The following is a 19,321-nucleotide window of genomic DNA, read 5'->3' on the forward strand; positions in this document are numbered from 1 at the left end:
GGGGCATAGGAGGGAAGTGGAGGGAGAAGAGAGGTGGACGGGGGAGGGGTCCTCTGGGATTGGAGTATCAGGGGAGGCGTGGAAGGCATTTCCTCTGCCTGCAACCCCCCTGGGCTCCTGGTCCTGTTCCTTTGCACTCCAGGGCCCCTCCAGCCATGTGGGTCCTAGGCAAGTGGGAGGGAGGGGGAAGGGGGGAAGAGGAAGAGAAGTGGACAGAGGACCCTCTGGGACTGGGGGATCAGGGGAAGTGTTGTGGGCATTTCCCTTGCCCAGTCGGCCCTGGGAAGCCTGTTGGGCTTCTGGGTCTGGTCCCCTGCCTTCCAGTGTCTCCTCCAGCCTCGTGGGTCCTAGGGGCATAGAAAGAAGAGGATGGGAAAGAAGAAGGGAGGCCAAGGGGGAGGGACCTTCCAAGATCAGAGGACTGGGGAAAGCACCTACCATGTTCCCCACCCACTCGGGTCCAGAAAGTCTGCTGGGGTCACGGACCTGGTCCTCCACCCCCAAGACCAGAGGCACTCCTGGGGCCCTCCTGCCTAGTTGAGCCTAAGCCCTACTCTCCCCCCCACCCAGGGGCTTTTCCAGCCCTGGAGACCTAAGCATAGGCCCTGCCCACTACCTAAACTCTGCCCCTGCCTAAGCCCAACCTCCACAGCCAAGGCCTTTTCTGGCTTTTTCCCCCCTTCCTCTTTTTTGCTATTGTGGTTCTGTTTTACCTTCCAGTTATTGCTTCATTTATTTTAAAATTTTTTCTAACATATCTGTTAGTTTCCTAATCTTATTGTATTTTTTGTTCTTTGTTATTGTTGTGCTTTTTTTTTTTTCTGCCCTGTGAGACTTGTGGGATCTTGGGTCACAAGCCAGGGGTCGGGCCTGAGCTCCTGCAATGGGACCTCTTAGTCCAAAGCATTGGACTAACAGAGAACCCCAGACCCCAGGGAATATTCATCAGAGTGAGGTCTCCCAGAGGTCCTTACCTTGGCACGAAGACCCAGCTCAACCCAACTGCCTACAAACTCCAGTGCTTGAACCTCAGGCCAGAAAACCAGTAAGACAGGAACACAATCCCCCATCAAAAAAAAAAAAAAAAAAAAAAAGAGACAAAAAATATGTCACAGATGAAAGAACAAGGTAAAAACCTACAAGACCAAATAAATGAAGAGGAAATAGGCAGCCTAGCTGAAAAAGAATTCACAGTAATGACAGTAAAGATGATCCAGAATCTTGGAAATAGGATAGAGGCATTGATTGAGAAAATACAAGAAATGTTTAACAAAGAGCTAGAAGAAAAAAGAACAAACAAACAGAGATGAACAACACAATAACAAATGAAAAATACACTGGGATAAATCAATAACGGAATAACTGAGGCAGAAGAACGAATAAGTAAGATGGAGGATAGAATGGTGGAAATAACTGCTGAGGAAGAGAATAAAGAATAAGGAATGAAAAGGATTGAGGACAGTCTCAGAGACCTCTGGGACAACATTAAATGCACCAACATTTGAATTATAGGGGTCCCAGAAGAAGAAGAGGAAAAGAAAGGGTCTGAGAAAATATTCAAGGAGATTATAGTGGAAAACTTCCCTAACATGGGAAAGAAAATAGTCTCCCAAGTCCAGGAAGCACAGAGAGTCCCATACAGGATAAACCCTAGAAGAAATATGCCAAGACATATTAATCAAAACTAACAAAAATTAAGTTCAAAGAAAAAATATTAAAAGCAGCAAGGAAAAAGCAAAAATAACACACAAAGGAATCCCCATAAGGTTATCAGCTGATTTTTCAGCAGAAGCTCTACAGGCCAGAAGGGAGTGGCAGGATATGCTTAAAGTGATGAAAGAAAAAAACCTACAGTCAAGATTATTCTATGCAGCAAGGATCTCATTCAGATTCTACGGAGAAATCAAAGCTTTACAGACAAGCAAAATCTAAGAGAATTCAGCACCACCAAACCAGCCCTACAACAAATGCTAAAGGAAATTCTCTAGGAGGGAAACACAAGAGAAGAAAAGGACCTACAAAAACAACAACAAAACAATTAAAAAATGGTGATAGGCACACGCATATTGATAATAACCTTGAATGTAAATGGATTAAATGCTCCAACCAAAAGACACAGACTGGCTGAATGGATACAAAAACAAGACCCATATATATGCTGTCTGCAAGAGACCCACTTCAGACCTAGGGACACATACAGACTGAAAGTGAAAGGATGGAAAAAGATATTCTATTCAAATGGAAATCAAAAGACAGCTGGAGTAGCAATACTTGTATCAGATAAAATACAGTTTAAAATAAAGACTGTTACAAGAGATGAGCAAGGACAGTACATACTGATCAAGGGATCAATCCAAGAAGAAGAGATAACAATTATAAATATATATGCACCCAACATAGGAGCACCTCAATACAGAAGGCAAATGCTAACAGCCATAAAAGTGGAAGTCAACAGTAACACAATTATAGTAGGGGACTTTAACACCCCACTTATACCAATGGACAGATCATCCAGACAGAAAATAAATAAGGAACACAAGCTTTAAATGACACAATAGACCATATAGATTTTTTAAAATAAATTTATTTATTTGTTTGTTTGTTTTTGGCTGCATTGGGTCTTTGTTGCTGTGCGTGGGCTTTCTGCACTTGTGGAGAGTGGGGGCTATGCTTTGCTGTGCTGTATGGGCTTCTCAGTGTGGTGGCTTCTCTTGTTGTGGAGCATGGGCTCTAAGTGCATGGGCTTCACTAGTTGCAGCAGACGGGCTCACTAGTTGTGGCTCGTGGGCTCTAGAGTGCAGGCTCAGTAGTTGTGGCACACGGGCATAGTTGCTCCGTGGTGTGTGGGATCTTCCTGGACCAGGGCTCAAACCTGTGTCTCCTGCATTGGCAGGCAGATTCTTACCCACTGTGCCACCAAGGAAGTCCCTAGACTAGATAGATTTAATTGATATTTATGGGACATTCTACCCAAAAGTGGCAGAATACACTTTCTTTTCAAGTGCACATTGGAACATTCTCTAGGATAGATCACATCTTGGTTCACAAACCAAGCCTCAGAAAATTTAAGAAAATTGAAATTGTATCAAGCATCTTCTCTGACCACAATGCTATGAGATGAAAAATCAATTACAGGAAAAAAACTGTAAAAAACACAAAAACATGGAGGCTAAACAGTGCACTACTAAATAACCAAGAGATCACTGAAGAAATCAAAGAGAAAATAAAAAAAATACATAGAAACAAATGACAATGAAAATATGATGACCCCAAACCCATGGTTCACAGCAAAGCAGTTCTAAGAAGGAAGTTTAGCAATTCAATCTCACATCAAGAAATAAGAAGAATCTCAAAGAAATAATCTAACCTTGTACCTAAAAAACTGGAGAAAGAAGAACAAAGAAAACCCAAAGTCAACAGAAGGAAAGAAATCATAAAGATCGGAGCAGAAATAAGTGAAATAGAAATGAAGAAACAGTAGCAAAGATTAGTAAAACTAAAAGTTGGTTCTTGGAGAAGACAAACAATATTGATAAACCTTTAGCCAGACTCATGAAGAAAAGAAGAGAGAGGACACAAATCAATAAAATTAGAAATGAAAAAGGAGAAATCACAACTGACACTGCAGAAATACAAAGGATTATAAGAGAATACAATAAACAACTGTACAGCAATAAAATGGGCAACTTTGGAGAAATGGAAAAATTCTTGGAAAGGTACAATTTTCCAAGACTGCATCAGGAAGAATTAGAAAATATAAACAGACCTATCACAAGTAATGAAACTGAAACTATAATAAAAAACCTTCCAACTAACAAAAGTCCAGGACCACCTGGCTTCACAGAAGAATTTTATCAAACATTTAGAGAAGAGCTAACATCCATCCTTCTCAAACTCTTCCAAAAAATTGTAGAGGGAAGAACACTCCCAAATTTGTTCTACAGGGGCATAATTAGCCTGATAACAAAACCAGACAAAGATATCACAAAAAAAGAAAATTATAGACCAATATCACTGATGAACATAGATGCAAAAGTCCTCAACAAAATACTAGCAAACAGAATCCAACAACACATTAAAAGGATCATACACCATGATCAAGTGGGATTTATCCCAGGGATGCAAGGATTCTTCAATATGTGCAAATCAATCAATGTGATATACCATATTAAGAAATTGAGGAATAAAAACCATATGGTCATCTTGATAGATGCAGAAAAGCTTTGACAGAATTCACCACACATTTATGATAAAAACTCTCCAGAAAGGCATTGAGGGAACCTACCTCAACATAATAAAGGCCGTATATGACAAATCCACAGCAAACATTTTTCTCAGTGGTGAAAAACTGAAAGCATTTCCACTAAGATCAGGAATAATACAAGGGTGTCCACTCTTGCCACTCGTATCCAGCATAGTTTCGGAAGTCCTAGCCATGGCAATCAGAGAAGAAAAAGACATAAAAGGAATCCAGATTGGAAAAAAAGTAAAACTGTCACTGTTTGCAGATGTTATGATACTATACATAGAAAATCCTAAAGATGCCACCAGAAAACTACTAGAGCTCGTCAATGAATTTGGTAAAGTTGCACGATACAAAATTAATGCACAGAAATCTCTTGAATTCCTATACACTAACAGTGAAAAATAATAAAAAGAAATTAAGGAAACAATCCCATATACCATAGCAACGAAAAGAATAAAATACATAGGCATAAACCTACCTAAGGAGACAAAAGAATTGTACTCAGAAAACTGTGAAATACTGATGAAAGAAATCAAAGATGACAAACAGATGGAGGGACATACCATGTTCTTGGATTGGAAGAATCAATATTGTGAAAATGACTATACTACCCAAAGCAATCTACAGATTCAGTGTAATCCCTAATTACCAATGGCATTCTTCACAGAATTAGAACAAAAATATTTACAATTTGTATGGAAACACAAAAGACGCTGAATAGCCAAAGCAATCTTGAGAAAGAAAAGTGGAGCTGGAGGAATCAGGCTCCCTGACTTCAGACTGTACTACAAAGCTACAGTAATGAAGACAGTATGGTACTGGCACCATAACAGAAATATAGGTCAATGGTACAAGATAGAAATCCCTGAGATAGACACACACACATATTGTCAACTAATTTATGACTAAGGAGACAAGAACATGCAATGGAGAAAAGACAGCCACATCAATAAGTGGTGCTGGGAAAACTGGAGAGCTACATGTAAAATAATGAAATTAGAACACTCCCTAACACCATATAGAAAAATAAACTCAAAATGGATTAAAGACCCACATGTAAGACTGGACACAATAAAACTCTTAGAGGAAAACTTAGGCAGAACACTCTATGACATAAACCATAGCAAGATCCTTTTTGACCTACCTCCCAGAATAATGATTATAGAAACAAACATCGGCAAATGGGACCTAATGAAACTTAGATGCTTTTGCATAGCAAAGGAAACCATAAACATGACAAAAAGACAACCCTCAGAATGGGAGAAAATATTTGTAAATTAAGCAACTGACAAAGGATAATCTCCAAAATACACAAGCAGCTCATGCAGCTCAGTATCAGAAAAAAACCCAATCCGTAAATGGGTGGAAGACCTAAATAGACATTTCTCCAAGGAAGACATACAGATTGCCAACAAACATATGAAAAGATGCTCTACATCACTAATCATTAGAGAAATGCAAATCAGTACCACAATGAGGTATTGCCTCACACTGGTCAGAATGGCCATCATCAAAATATCTATAAATAATAAATGCTGGAGAGGATGTGGAGAAAAGGGAACCCTCCTGCACTATTTGTGGGAATGTAAGTTGATACAGCCACTATGGAGGACAGTATGGAGATTCCTTAAAAAATTAAAAATAGAACTACCATATGACACAGCAATCCCACTCCTGGCCATATACCCTGAGAAAATTGTAATTCAAAAAGATAGATGTACCACAATGTTCATTGTAGCATTATTTACAAAAGCCATGACATGGAAGCAGCCTAAATGTCCATCGACAGATGAATGGATAAAGAAGATGTGGAACATATATACCATGGAATATTACTCAGCCTTAAAAGGGAATGAAATCAAGTTATTTGTAGTGAGGTGGATGGAGCTAGAGTCTGTCATACAGAGTGAAGTAAATCAGAAAGAGAAAAACAAATACCATATGCTAATACATATATATGGAATCTAGAAAGATGGCACTGATAAATAGAAATAGAAATGCAGGAATAGAAATGCAGACGTAGAGAATGGACCTCAGGGCACATGGGGAGCCAGGAAGCTGGGACAGAAGTGAGAGAGCAGCATTGACACTATATGACACTATTACATATACACTATGTAAAATGTAAAATGTAAATACACATTGTGTAAATTTACATTGTGTAATACACAATGTACACATTGTGTAAATACACAAATGTAAAATCTATAGCTAGTGGGAAGTTGTTGCAGAGCACAGACAGCAAGATCAGCTGGATGCTTTGTGGCAACCTAGAGGGGTGGGATTGGGAGGGTGGGAGGGAAGATCTGGGGGGTGGGATGTGGGGATATATATATACATATATCTGATTCACTTTGTTGTACAGAAGAAACTAACACGACATTGTAAAGCAATTACACTCCAATAAAGATGAAAAATAAGTTAAAAAAATTAAAAATAGAATTACTTTAGATATTCCATAAATATTTGAGAGCCTACTTTAAGCAGGGAATTCTGGGTGCTAAGTACAATGCAAATAAGTAGGGAACCTAGTTTGTCCCAATGATTAAAATCTAAGGGTTTAAACTCTATAAAGATTTAAAAGTCACTAGCTATAAAAACAAAATGTTAAATAAAACCAATTGCTTTAGGCCTTCAAAGTGTAAGGTGAGGTCCCTATATATTGTCAGGCCTAGGAAGTGCCCAGGCAGATGTTGAAACTTGCACAGAACCTTGACATAGATAGAATTCAGATATGTGGAGAAGGAAGCAGAGAAGATACTTTAGGAGATGAGAACAATATGGAGGATAATGAGTCATGTTCATAGGGCAGTGAATCAAGTTGGTTTATGGCTGGGAGTGGGAGAAAGACATAAAAAAATTAGACTGAAATTCTATGAACCTGTCAAAGGATAGAATAAAGAGTTTGAACTTGATCTGTTTGGAAACAGAGTCCTCCTGATTGTGTGGGGACAAGTCAATGATACAAAAGAAGATGTATTTTAGAAGGAATCATTTGGCAGTACTGTGCTGGATTAAGTTGAGTTTGAAGAGAATAGAAACTGAAAAACAGAAACCTATTAGAGTGCTTGCCTAGTGGGATGTAAGGGGTAGCAGTAGAAATGCAAAGAAAGGAAGCACCATGAGGGAGGAAAGATGACAGAACTTGGTAACTGATTGAATGTGGGAAACCTCAGAGGGGTGTGAAGGAGAAAACCAGAAGATTCCAGAGGGAGGTGATTTGGGAGGCGAGACTTCAAGTTTCATTTTAGATATTTGAGTTTCAATTGATGTGTAGATAATTCAAGTGAATATGTTTAGCCATCAGTTGGAGACATACCAGAACAACAGAGCAATGTATTTCTTCTATGCTTTACTTGAAAATATGTGCACTTTCCAATAACTGTTCATTCTTCCAAACAGTTCTGCATGTTGTTATTAAAGTATAATCAAAACACTACATTAGTGATAGAAGCTGGGAGCCATACTATGACTAAAACTGATCTAGAATTTAGTGAACTTAGATTCTAGTCATGTCTCTGCCTCAAACTGTGAGGTCTAAGGTAAGTCACCTTCCTTCTCATTATATCTGGACCAGTTTCCTCATCTGGACAATGAAGTGATTAAACCAGTGTCTTCTAGCTTCAGAGTGCCTTGGTTCCATAATGGGGAGAGGGGCTATCATAGTGATGCTTTTCTTGGTCCTGCTAATTTGGAACATGATGCTAGTATTAATTTTCTATTGCTGCTGTAAAATTTGTATAATCTTGGTGTCTTAACAACAAAAATTTATTATCTTTTAGTTTAGTAGGTCAGAAGTCCAGTATGTGTCTTATTGAGCTAAAATCAAGGTGTCCAGGGCTGCAGTCTTTCTGAGACTGCAGGGGAGAATCCATTTTCTTACTCTTTGCAGCTTTTAGAGGCTACCCACATTCCTTGGCTCATGGTCTCCTCCTCCAACCTCAAAGCCAGAATTGGCAGCAGATCTGGTCCTTCTCAGACCACATCACTTGGACCTTCTCTTCTGCCTCCCTCTTTTACTTTTAATGATCCTTGTGATGAAATTGAATCCACCTGGATAATTCAGGATACCCTCCCCATCTTGAGATCCTTAAGTTAAAAAAAAAATCCTTAAGTTAATCACACCTACAAGTCCCTTTTCCTACATAAGGTAACATATGTAGTCACAGGTTCCAGGGATTAGGACCTAGACATCTTTGGGGAGCATTTATCCTGCCTACCATGATAACTTTTCCTGAGAAAACAGGAAACTCTCTCTTCTTTCCTATTCCTTGTGCTTCATATAATATTGAAACCTTATCCAAAGCTTTACTTTATACTGTGAGATATAAATATATATTTTGATAATTTTGATTCTTCAAACGTTAAAATATGGTAGTGATTGTCACTTCAGCATATTTTAAACACATCTCTCAATTCCACCATTCAACAAATATAAAACTTAGTAAACATGCATATTCAAACTTAAAGCACAAGACTACTTTTCCATAAAATAGGGGGAGGATTATAATCATATGTTTATTTGCTTTAGGAAATAATGCATTTCACTGTAAAGAGTAAGTGAAAATTAGACTTGAGTATAGCATTTCACATTTTAAAGCTTTTTGCTAAAAAGATATAAAAACATGTATAATCACAGAGCAGCTCCTTTTCCTCTTCTCTGACTTTGGCTAGACAAAAAGGATCTTTTAGTGTTTCAATTTCTATCTGTGAACAATGACCAAAGCAGTAATTATCTTTGACAGCAGTGTGAGGTTTTATTAATTGAGTTTTGTGAAGAGATGTCTACTATAAGAGTATGTGTCATAATTCCTTTGTAAATGCTTATTTCAAATGGACATATGTTATACTGGTAGAAATATGTCATACTGGTGACAATGCTATAAATGGAAATAGAAACTTAAATGCATAGCTAGAGGCAAGGTATTAGATACTTTCTTTTCTCATATAAACATTACCGAGTTCAATGACTCTAGATGGAAAAGTATGTTACCAAGGAATTATGTTGAGTCCATTTTTCTCAGTAAAATTCCCAGGAAACAATAGCCATGAGAGATATTATATCAGAAATAGTAATTAAGTCAGAGAATAATCACACGCAAAGTTTCCTATTCAGTACAAAGCTGATGATGGCCTTTGGTAAAATAAGCTCCTAAAAAGTTAAATAAAACATTGTATTCTAATGAACTAAACAATAATAGGGGGAATGAGGGACACAGACATTTTGCATTCCTGCTTGCAAGAAGAGCCAAACGAAACTCTGCCCGTACATTTTCTTAATGACACAAGGGAAAATGGCTAAAACCACAGTGGAAATATAAAATGCCTTTAATAAAGTTTCTATTATAAACTTTTCACCTCATGGAGAAACTGGACAAAGCAAATCGGATAGCTGTATGACCATGCTTGTTTCCTTGGTTGATGTTCGTCTTTCTTTAACCTCCTCCTCTTTGTCCTAGTTTATTAAACAGTAGTTGAGTGAAGTGTATGTAGCATGGTTTATTTTGATAAACCTTTAGTTCTAGATGAGCTGCTACAGTAGTGGACAGGAATAGTTTGTTGGATGAAAGGGTTATCTATTATATATATAGAAAGGGAAAAGGCCACATTTAACTTTCAGCTTTTGTCACTGGTTCTTCAAGCACAATTTCAACATTTAGCCATTATAATCTAATTAATCAATATGATCTCATACAGAGTAGATCTGAAATATTATATATACATAGTGTGTCTATCGTTGGAAAGCTGCTTATGAATTCTTTTTATCCCTGGACTAATGTTTATTGTTGATATCCCATGAGTCAACATTTTATGATCTGTTTATTGTTTATACTGTATTGTTTCCCCAATACAAAATGCAAATTCTTGAATTACTGTTCTCATAGTTCACCTTTTCTAAATGTCCTTTCATGTCTTCTCCAGATAGCCACATCCTAGACATCCCTCAAAACCAAGTTTACTGTTTTGTTATATTGTAAAGTCTTGCTTAATATGCAGCCTATGGTGGTGTCTCCTTTCTCTGCACTTATATAGAACCTATCCTTGGGTTGAGGCTTGTGCTTCTAGTTATTTTTTTGTGTTTATGTCTTAGATGCTGAAAGATTCTTAGAGGCAGGAATTGTTTGTTACATATCTTTGTATCTTTGCCACTTTGCCTAATGGGGTGCAGGTTTTTGGTTGCTTGTAATTTGTCAGAACTCTTGGTTAAAGTTAAAAAAAACCCAACTCACACTAATTCAAGTAATGAAGAAGGTCCAGGGATGGGTCTGGCTGAATATTTAGCCATGCTGGATCAGGTATCCAAATTTATCATCAAGAATTTGTCCTCCTGCTTTCCTTTGTCTGGGCTTTGCTCTCAGGTGAGAGCTCCCTAAATTGTGCCTTCTGGCAGTAGAGGGAGAGCTTCCTTCTCTCAGTAGATTCAGGGAAAGCTTTGAGGCCGATGGTTGTTGGTTTTATTGGACTGTCTTGGGTCATGTGCTCGGCCTGAGTTCCACGGTCCTGTCTTGAGATGGTGTAGGATCAGTTGCCCTCTCTCTTTCATAACATTTGCACGGAAATTGGAGAATGGGTAGTTCCTTAAAGGAAAAGGTGGGCTTTTGTGCCGGCAGATGAGAAATGGATGCTGACAGGCAAAAACAAGATCCCTGTTGGGAATTTCAATAAATGTTTCCTGGTTGGTCACATAAACTTCTAGGAAATAAGTCATATTTGTAGAGATTTCATCTTTCACATTCATCCAAAATACTTATCATTGAAATAGTACCATGTATTCTCTGAGTCCTTCATAGTCACTATTGGAGGTGGATGTGAAGGTGATATGACATAGGACTTTGGCTCCCCATTGATTTATCTCCAGGGTTGAAAGGTTGTTACTCTCTCAATAACTGTGCTTAGGTGCTGGAACCTTTAAATAACTGTGCTTAGGAGCTTGAACCTTTAATTAGGCCCTCAGAGTTCTCTTGCGGAAGAGTGAACAGAATAGTAATGAAATCTCTCACTGTGAATTGTAATGGTGATGCCCAGTGGGTTAATGATAAAACTAAGTAGTATTATCAACCAATTAAACTGTGACTCTGTTTTGGATTCTCTCAATGAGAGCTGTGTTGACTTAAGAAGTTGTTTATAAAACATGTAAATGGTAAGCTTTGAAGTTGCCATTATTTCGAATATAGTGGTCAGGACATGTACACTAAGTTGGCTAACAGGGTTTTTGACTGCCTTTTTTGTACACTGAGAAGTAAGACCAGAGATATTTTAAGTACAAAAACTTAAGTCATGTATTGGTCAACTTGCTTGAAACCTAGCAAGTGAAGATCTTAATGAACATTGCAGACAATGAACAGAGTATTAGGCAGATTAATTTTCATGAGAAATGGTAGCGAGACAGGTAAAACTGAGATGTCTGGTGTTCAGTTAATTTCTGCTGATTGATCAACTTAACATCCCCGTAGATCAGAATCAGGTTTGTGTGGATTCTGTACCATTTTTCACCTTCAACCCAAACACTTTACAGCTAGACAACATAATAATATTTTTGGATAAAAAGCATAGATAATCTTTTATCATTTGAATTTTGTTTAGTGTTATGTCCTTCTTAGCTAGTTAAGTTTATTTATGTGTGGGAAAAGAGCAACTCAAGCAAAAATAGTTTACTGTGTTCCTTAGAAATCAACGTTCTGAAATCTCTGAGAAAGCGAATATTTATTTTATTCAAAAATATTTATTGAGCACTGCCTTAATTTTATTTTCAATCTCTACTTTTTAGAACTGGAAAATAAGCAGAAATCTACAGCTGGCTCCTCTTCGAATATTAATTTGTTCTTACAAATGTTTTAATCAACATGACCCTAACCTCTTTGGAATTGCTCAAGTGTAGAGCAGGTAAGAGGCTCATTTGGAGCCTCACATGACTTGCCCCATCAGCTCTGCACACATAGTCAGATTATGTCCTACTTATGATACCATGCTCTTCTTTTTGTTAATACATTAAGTAAAGGAAGAAAAATAATTTAATTGTAAAGTTCCTAATTTAAGCACTACAGTCTACCTTTAGATTGTTTACACTCTGTGTGCTGTTTCTTCTTTGACTTAAAAACAAAATAAAAAATGTAAAAGTAAAGATCAGTGTGGCAAATGAGTGTTATTTTTTTCTGTCATTTTATGACTACCACCCTCCTTTTCTAAATAATATTAAGGACTTTGATGGGGACAAGTATTTATTTTATGGGTGTTTGGCAAATGAAAGAGATTCACTTTTTAGTGCTAGACAATTCAGTTACATTGTATGATTTCAGTTGAGCTCTTATTTTCTGAGGCACTAACATCCTTTTTTTTTCTTTCTTTTATTAAGGTAACATTAGTTTATAATGTTATTTAAGTTTGATGTGTACAACATAATATTTCAGCTAGTTTATACACTACTATGTGCTCACCACCAAATGTTTAATTTCCATCCACTGCTGTACAATTAACCTGCTTTACCCATTTCACCCTCCCCCACCCCACTTCCCTTCTGGTAATCACTAATATGCTCTCTGTATCTGTTTGTTTGTTTTTGTTTTGCTTGTTTTATTTTATTTTATTTTGTTTTATATTCCACATATGAGTGGAATCATATGGTATTTGTCTTTCTCTGACTTATTTCACTTAGCATAATACCTTCAAGGTCCATAATTGTTATAGCAAATGGCAAAATTGCATTTTATTTTTTTATGACTGAGTTGTGTGTGTGTGTGTGTGTGTGTGTGTGTGTGTGTATGTGTATGCCACATCTTCTTTATCCATTCATCCATTTATGGCCACTTAGTTTGTTCCCATATCTTTGCTATTGCTATTGTAAATAATGTTGCAATGAACATAGGGGGCATATATCTTTTCAAATCAGTGTTTTTATATTCTTCAGATAAATACCCAAAAGTAGAATAGCTGGATCATGTAATAGTTCTATTTTTAATTTTTTAAAAATTTTTACTGGGGTATAATTGATTTACAATGTTTTGTTAGTTTTAGGTGTATAGCAAAGTGAATCTGTTATACAAATATATATATCCATTCTTTTTGAGATTCTTTTCCCCTATAAGCCATTACACAGTATTGAATAGAGTTCTCTGTGCTATACAGTAGGTCCTCATTAGTTACCTATTTTACATATATGCCATTTGCAGCAACATGGATGGACCTAGAGATTCTCATATTGAGTAAAGTAAGTCAGACAAAGACAAATATCATATGATATTGCTTATATATGGAATCTCAAAAAAGGTTACAAATGAACTTATCTACAAAACCAAAATAGAGTTACAGATGTAGAAAATAAACTTATGGTTACTGAGGGGTAAGAGGCAGGGGGAGGGATAAATTGGAAGATTGGGATTGACACATACATACCTTTAATTTTTCTGAGGACTCTCCATACTGTTTTCATAGTGGCTGCACCAAATTACATTCCCACCAACAGTGCATGGAGGTTCCCTTTTCTCCACATCCTTGCCAATGCTTATTGTTTCTTGCCTTTTTTTTTAATTTCCCTCATCTCCAGACAAACAGTAATCTACTTTCTAAATAAATTTGCTTATTATTCATATAAATCAAATCAATCAATATGATCTTTTATTTCTGTTTTCTTTTGTAGAGCATAATGTATTCAAGGTTTATCCATGCTGTATTATGTATCTGTACTTCATTCTTTTTTATTTCCAAATAATTTTCCCATGTAGTTTTATACCACTTTTATTTGGCCAATTTTTGCTGTACATGAAAGTGAATCAGCTGTATTTATACATATATCCCCATATCCCCTCCTTCTCGGGACTCCTTCCCACCCTCCCTTTTCCAGCCCTCTAAGTCATCACCCGTCATCGAGTTGATCCCTATGTTATGCAGCAGCTTCCCACTGGCTATCTATTTTACATTTGGTAGTGTATATATGTCAGTGCTACTCTCTCACTTCGTCCCAGCTTCCCCTTTGCCCCCAACTCTGTGTCCTCACGTCCATTCTCTACCAACTGCATCTTTATTGTTGTGCTGTCACTTAGTTCATCAGTACCATTTTTTTAGATTCCATATATATGAGTAAGTGTACAGTATGTTTTTCTCTTTCTGGCTTACCTCACTCTAGGTCCATCCTCCTCACCACAGATAACTCAATTTCATTCCTTTTTATGGCTAATATTCCATTGTATATACATGACACATCTTCTTTATCCATTCATCTGTTGATGGCTCTTTAGGTCGCTTCCATGTCCTGGCTGTTGTAAATACTGCTGCAATGAACATGTGGTGCATGTTTCTTTTTGCATTATGGTTTTCTCAGGGTATATGCCCAGGAGTGGGATTGCTGGCTCATATGGTAATTCTATTTTTATTTTTTTAAGGAACCTCCATATTGTTTTCCATAGTGGCTGTACCAATTTACATTCCCACCAGCAGTGCAGGAGGGTTCCCTTTTCTCTGCACCCTCTCCAGCATTTATTGTTTCTAGATTTTTTGATGATGGCCATTCTGACTGGTATGAGGTGATACCTCATTGTAGGTTTGACTTGCATTTCTCTAATGATTAGTGATGTTGAGCATCTTTTCATGTGTTTGTTAGCCATCTGCATGCCTTCCTTGGAGAAATGTCTATTTAGGTCTTCTGCCCATTTTTGGATTGGGTTATTTGCTTTTTTGATATTGAGCTGCATAAGCTGGTTGTATATTTTGGAGGTTAATTCTTTGTCAATTGCTTTGTTGGCAAATATTTTCTCCCATTCTGAGGGTTGTCTTCTTGTCTTGTTTATGGTTTCTTTTGCTGTGCAAAAGCTTTAATTTTCATTAGGTCCCATTTGTTTAGTTTTGATTTTATTTCCATTATTGTAGGAGGTGGGTCAAAAAGGATCTTGCTTTGATGTATGTCATAGTGTGTTCTGCCTATGTTTTCCTCTAGGAGTTTTATAGTGTCTGGCCTTACATTTAGGTCTTTAATCCATTTTGAGTTTATTTTTGTGTATGGTGTTAGGAAGTGTTCTAATTTCATTCTTTTACATGGAGCTGTCCAATTTTCCCAGCTTCACTTATTGAAGAGGCTATCTTTTGTCCAATGTATGTTCTTGCCTCCTTTGTCAAAGATAAGGTGCCCATATGTGCATGGGTTTATCTCTGGGCTCTCTATTCTGTTCCATTTATCTATATTTCTGTATTTGTGCCAGTACCATACTGTCTTGATCACTGTAGCCTTGTAGTATAATTTGAAGTCAGGGAGCCCGATGCCTGCAGCTCCATCTTTCCTTCTCAAGATTGCTTTGGCTATTTGGAGTCTTCTGCATTTCCATACAAATCATAAAATTTCTTGTTCTAGTTCTGTGAAAAATGGCATTGGTAATTTGATTGGGATTTCATTGAATCTGTAAATTGCTTTGGGTAGTATAGTCATTTTCACAATGTTGATTCTTCCAGTCCAAGAACATGGTATGTCCCTCCATCTGTTTGTATCATCTTTGATTTCTTTCATCAGTGTCTTATAGTTTTCTGCATACAGGTCTTTTGCCTCCTTAGGCAGGTTTATTCCTAGGTATTTTATTCTTTTTGCTATGGTAAATGGGAGTGTTTCCTTAATTTCTCTTTCTGATCTTTCGTTGTTAGTGTAAGGAATGCAGGAGAATTCTGTGCATTAATTTTGTATCCTGCTGTTTTACTAAATTCATCAATTAGTGCTAGGAGTTTTCTGGTAGAATCTTTAGGGTTTTCTATGTATAATATCATGTCATCTGCAAAGAGTAACAATTTTACTTCTTTTCCAATTTGGATTCCTTTTATTTCTTTTTTTCTCTGATTTCCATGGCTAAAACTTCCAGAACTATGTTGAATAAAGTGGTGAGCGTGGGCACCCTTGTTTTATTCCTGTTGTTAGAGGAAATGCTTTCAGTTTGTCACCATTTAGAATAATGTTGGCTTTTGGTTTCTCATATATGGTTTTTATTATGTTGAGGTAATTTCCTTCTGTGCCCATTTTCTGGAGAGATTTTATCATAAATGGATGTTGAATTTTGTCAAAAGCTTTTTCTGCATCTATTGAGATGATGATATGGGTTTTGGATTCTGTTTGCTAGTATTTTGTTTGCATCTGTATTCATCAGTGATGTTGGCCTGTAATTTTCTTTTTTTGTGACATCTTTGCCTGGTTTTGGTATCAGGGTGATGGTGGCCTCGTAGAATGAATTTGGGAGTGTTCCTCCTTCTGCTATACTTTGTAAGAGTTTGAGAAGGATAGGTGTTAGCTCTTCTCTAAATGTTTGATAGAATTTCCCTGTGAAGCCATCTGGCTCTGGGCTTGCTTGTTGGGAGATTTTTCATCACAGTTTCAATTTCAGTGCTTGTGATTGGTCTGTTCATATTTTCTATTTCTTACTGGTTCAGTCTTGGAAGACTGTACTTTTCTAAGAATTTATCCATTTATCCAGGTTATCCAATTTATTGGCATATAGTTGCTTGTAGTAGTCTCTCATGAGGTTTTGTATTTCTGCAGTATCGGTTGTTACTTCTCCTTTATCATTTCTAATTCTGTTGATTTGAGTCTTCTCCCTTTTGTCCTGATGCTTCTGGCTAATGATTTATCAATTTTGTTTATCTTCTCAAGGAACCAGATTTTTGTTTTATTGCTCTTTTCTATTGTTTATTTCTTTTTCCTTTATTTCTGATCTGATCTTTATGATTTCTTTCCTTCTGCTCACTTTGGGGTTTTTTTGTTCTTTCTCTAATTGTTTAAGGTGTAAAGTTAGGTTGTTTTTTCTAGATTTTTCTTGTTTCCTGAGGTAGGATTATATTGCTATAAACTTCCTTCTTGGAACTGCTTTTGCTGCATCCCATAGGTTTTGGGTCATTGTGGTTTTTTTTTTTTTTTTTTCTTTTTTTAAGAACTTTTATTGAGATACAGTTAACAGACAATAAACAGCATATATTTAGAGTGTACAATTTGGTGTCCCAATTTCCCAATTCATTCCCCCCCAACCCTCCCCGCTTTCCCCATTTGGTGTCCATGTGTTTGTTCTCTACACCTGTGTCTCTATTTCTGCCACACATTACCTGTTTCATAGTTGTTAGCATTTGCATTATGTATTGAGGTGCTCCTATATTGGGTGCATATATATTTATAATTGTTATCTCCTCTTCTTGGATGGATCCCTTGATCTTTATGTAATGTCCTTTCTTGTCTCTTGTAACATTCTTTATTTTAAAGTCTATTTGATCTGATATGAGTATTGCTACTTCAGCTTTCTTTTGATTTTCATTTGCATGGAATATCTTTTTCCATCCCCTCACTTTCCGTCTGTATGTGTCCCTAGGTCTGAAGTGGGTCTCTTGTAGACAGCATATATATGGGTCTTGTTTTTGTATCCATTCAGCCAGTCTGTGTCTTCTGGTTGGTGCATTTAGTCCATTTACATTCAAGGTAATTGTCGATATGTATGTTCCTGTTACCATTTTCTTAATTGTTTTGTTGTTGTTTTTGTAGGTCCATTTCTTCTCTTATGTTTCTGGTTTAGAGAAGTTCCTTTAGCATTTGTTGTAGGGCTGGTTTGGTGGTGCTGAATTCTCTTAGCTGTTGCTTGTCTGGAAAGCTTTTGATTTCTCTGTCGAATCTGAATGAGATCCTTGCTGGGTAGAGTATTCTTGGTTGTAGGTTCTTCCCTTTCATCACTTTAAATATATCCTGCCACTCCCTTCTGGCTTGCAGAGTTTCTGCTGAGAAATCAGCTGTTACCCTTATGGGAGTTCCCTTGTATGTTATTTGTTGTTTTTCCCTTGTTGCTTTTAATAACATTTCTCTTTCTTTAATTTTTGTCAGTTTGACTACTATATGTCTTGGCGTGTTTCTCCTTGGGTTTATCCTGCCTGGGACTCTCTGCGCTTCCTGGACTTGGGTAGCTATTTCCTTTCCCATGTTAGGGAAGTTTTCAACTATAATCTCTTCCAATATTTTCTCAGGTCCTTTCTGTCTCTCATCTCCTTCTGGGACCCCTATAATGCAAATGTTGGTGTGTTTAACATTGTCCCAGAGGTCTCTTAGGCTGTCTTCAGTTCTTTTCATTCTTTTTTCTTTATTCTTTTCCACATCAGTGATTATCACCATTCTGTCTTCCAGGTCACTTATTCGGCCTTCTGCCTCAGTTAATCTGCTATTGGTTCCTTCTAGTGTATTTTTCATTTCCGTTATTGTGTTGCATATCTCTGTTTGTTTGCTCTTTACTTCTTCTAGGTCTTTGGTAAACTTTTCGACCTTTGCATCCAGTCTTTTTTCAAAGTCCTGGATCATTTTCACTATCGTTATTCTGAATTCTTTTTCTGTAAGGGTGCCTATCTCCTGTTCATTTAGTTGTTTTTCTGGGGCTTTATCCCTTCATCTGGTACAAAGTCCTCTGCTTTTTCATTTTGTCTATCTTTCTGTGGCTCTGGTATTCAGTTCCACAAGACGAAATAGTGCTGATACTGCTTGATACTGCTGTCTGCCCTCTTGTGGAGGAAGCTATCTAGGAGCCTCCTGTGTGCTTCCTGATGGGAGGGACTGATGGTGGGTAGGGCTGGGTGGGTGGAGCTCTGTAAAGCTTTAATCCGATTTGGTGGGTGGAGCTCAGTAAAACTTTAATCTGCTTGTTTGCTAATGGGTGGGGCTGTGTTCACAGCTTGTTGGTTATTTGGCCTGAGGCCACCTAGTGTTGGAGCCCACAGGCTCTTTGGTGGGGCTAATGGTGGACTCTGGGAGGGCTCACACTAATGAGCACTTCCCAAAACCCCTGCTGCCAGTGCCCCCTCCTCCTTGGTGAGCCACAGCTGCCCCTCACCTCTGCAGGCAACCCTCCAACACCAGCAGGTAGGTCTGGTTCAGTCTCAATATGGGGTCACTGCTCCTTCCCCCTGGGTCCTGGTGAGCACATTTTTTTGTGTGCCCTTGAAGAGTGGAGTCTGTGTTTCCACAAGTCCTGTGGAGGTCCTGCATTCAAATCCCACTGGCTTTCAGAGTCTGATTCTCTGGGGATTCCTCCTCCCGTTGCTGACTCCCAGGTTAGGAAGCCTGATGTGGGGCTCAGAAGCCTCACT

The 19,321-nt window shown here is 37.7% G+C and overlaps 2 protein-coding genes across 2 annotated transcripts in view; both read left to right on the forward strand.

Annotated features, from left to right (window-relative positions):
* The window catches only part of LRRC69 (leucine rich repeat containing 69), a 97,460-nt gene extending 85,298 nt beyond the window's left edge, over nt 1-12,162 (forward strand). Inside the window, 1 exon segment of the mRNA XM_057734292.1 lies at nt 12,015-12,162. Within this exon segment, the coding sequence (XP_057590275.1) occupies nt 12,015-12,125 (111 nt within the window). The 3' untranslated portion in view covers nt 12,126-12,162.
* SLC26A7 (solute carrier family 26 member 7) overlaps nt 1-19,321 on the forward strand; it is a 308,511-nt gene that overhangs the window by 100,134 nt on the left and 189,056 nt on the right. The window lies entirely within an intron of this gene.

The sequence above is a fragment of the Hippopotamus amphibius genome, chromosome 5 (genome assembly GCF_030028045.1).
Source record: "Hippopotamus amphibius kiboko isolate mHipAmp2 chromosome 5, mHipAmp2.hap2, whole genome shotgun sequence".
Classification (NCBI taxonomy): domain Eukaryota; kingdom Metazoa; phylum Chordata; class Mammalia; order Artiodactyla; family Hippopotamidae; genus Hippopotamus; species Hippopotamus amphibius.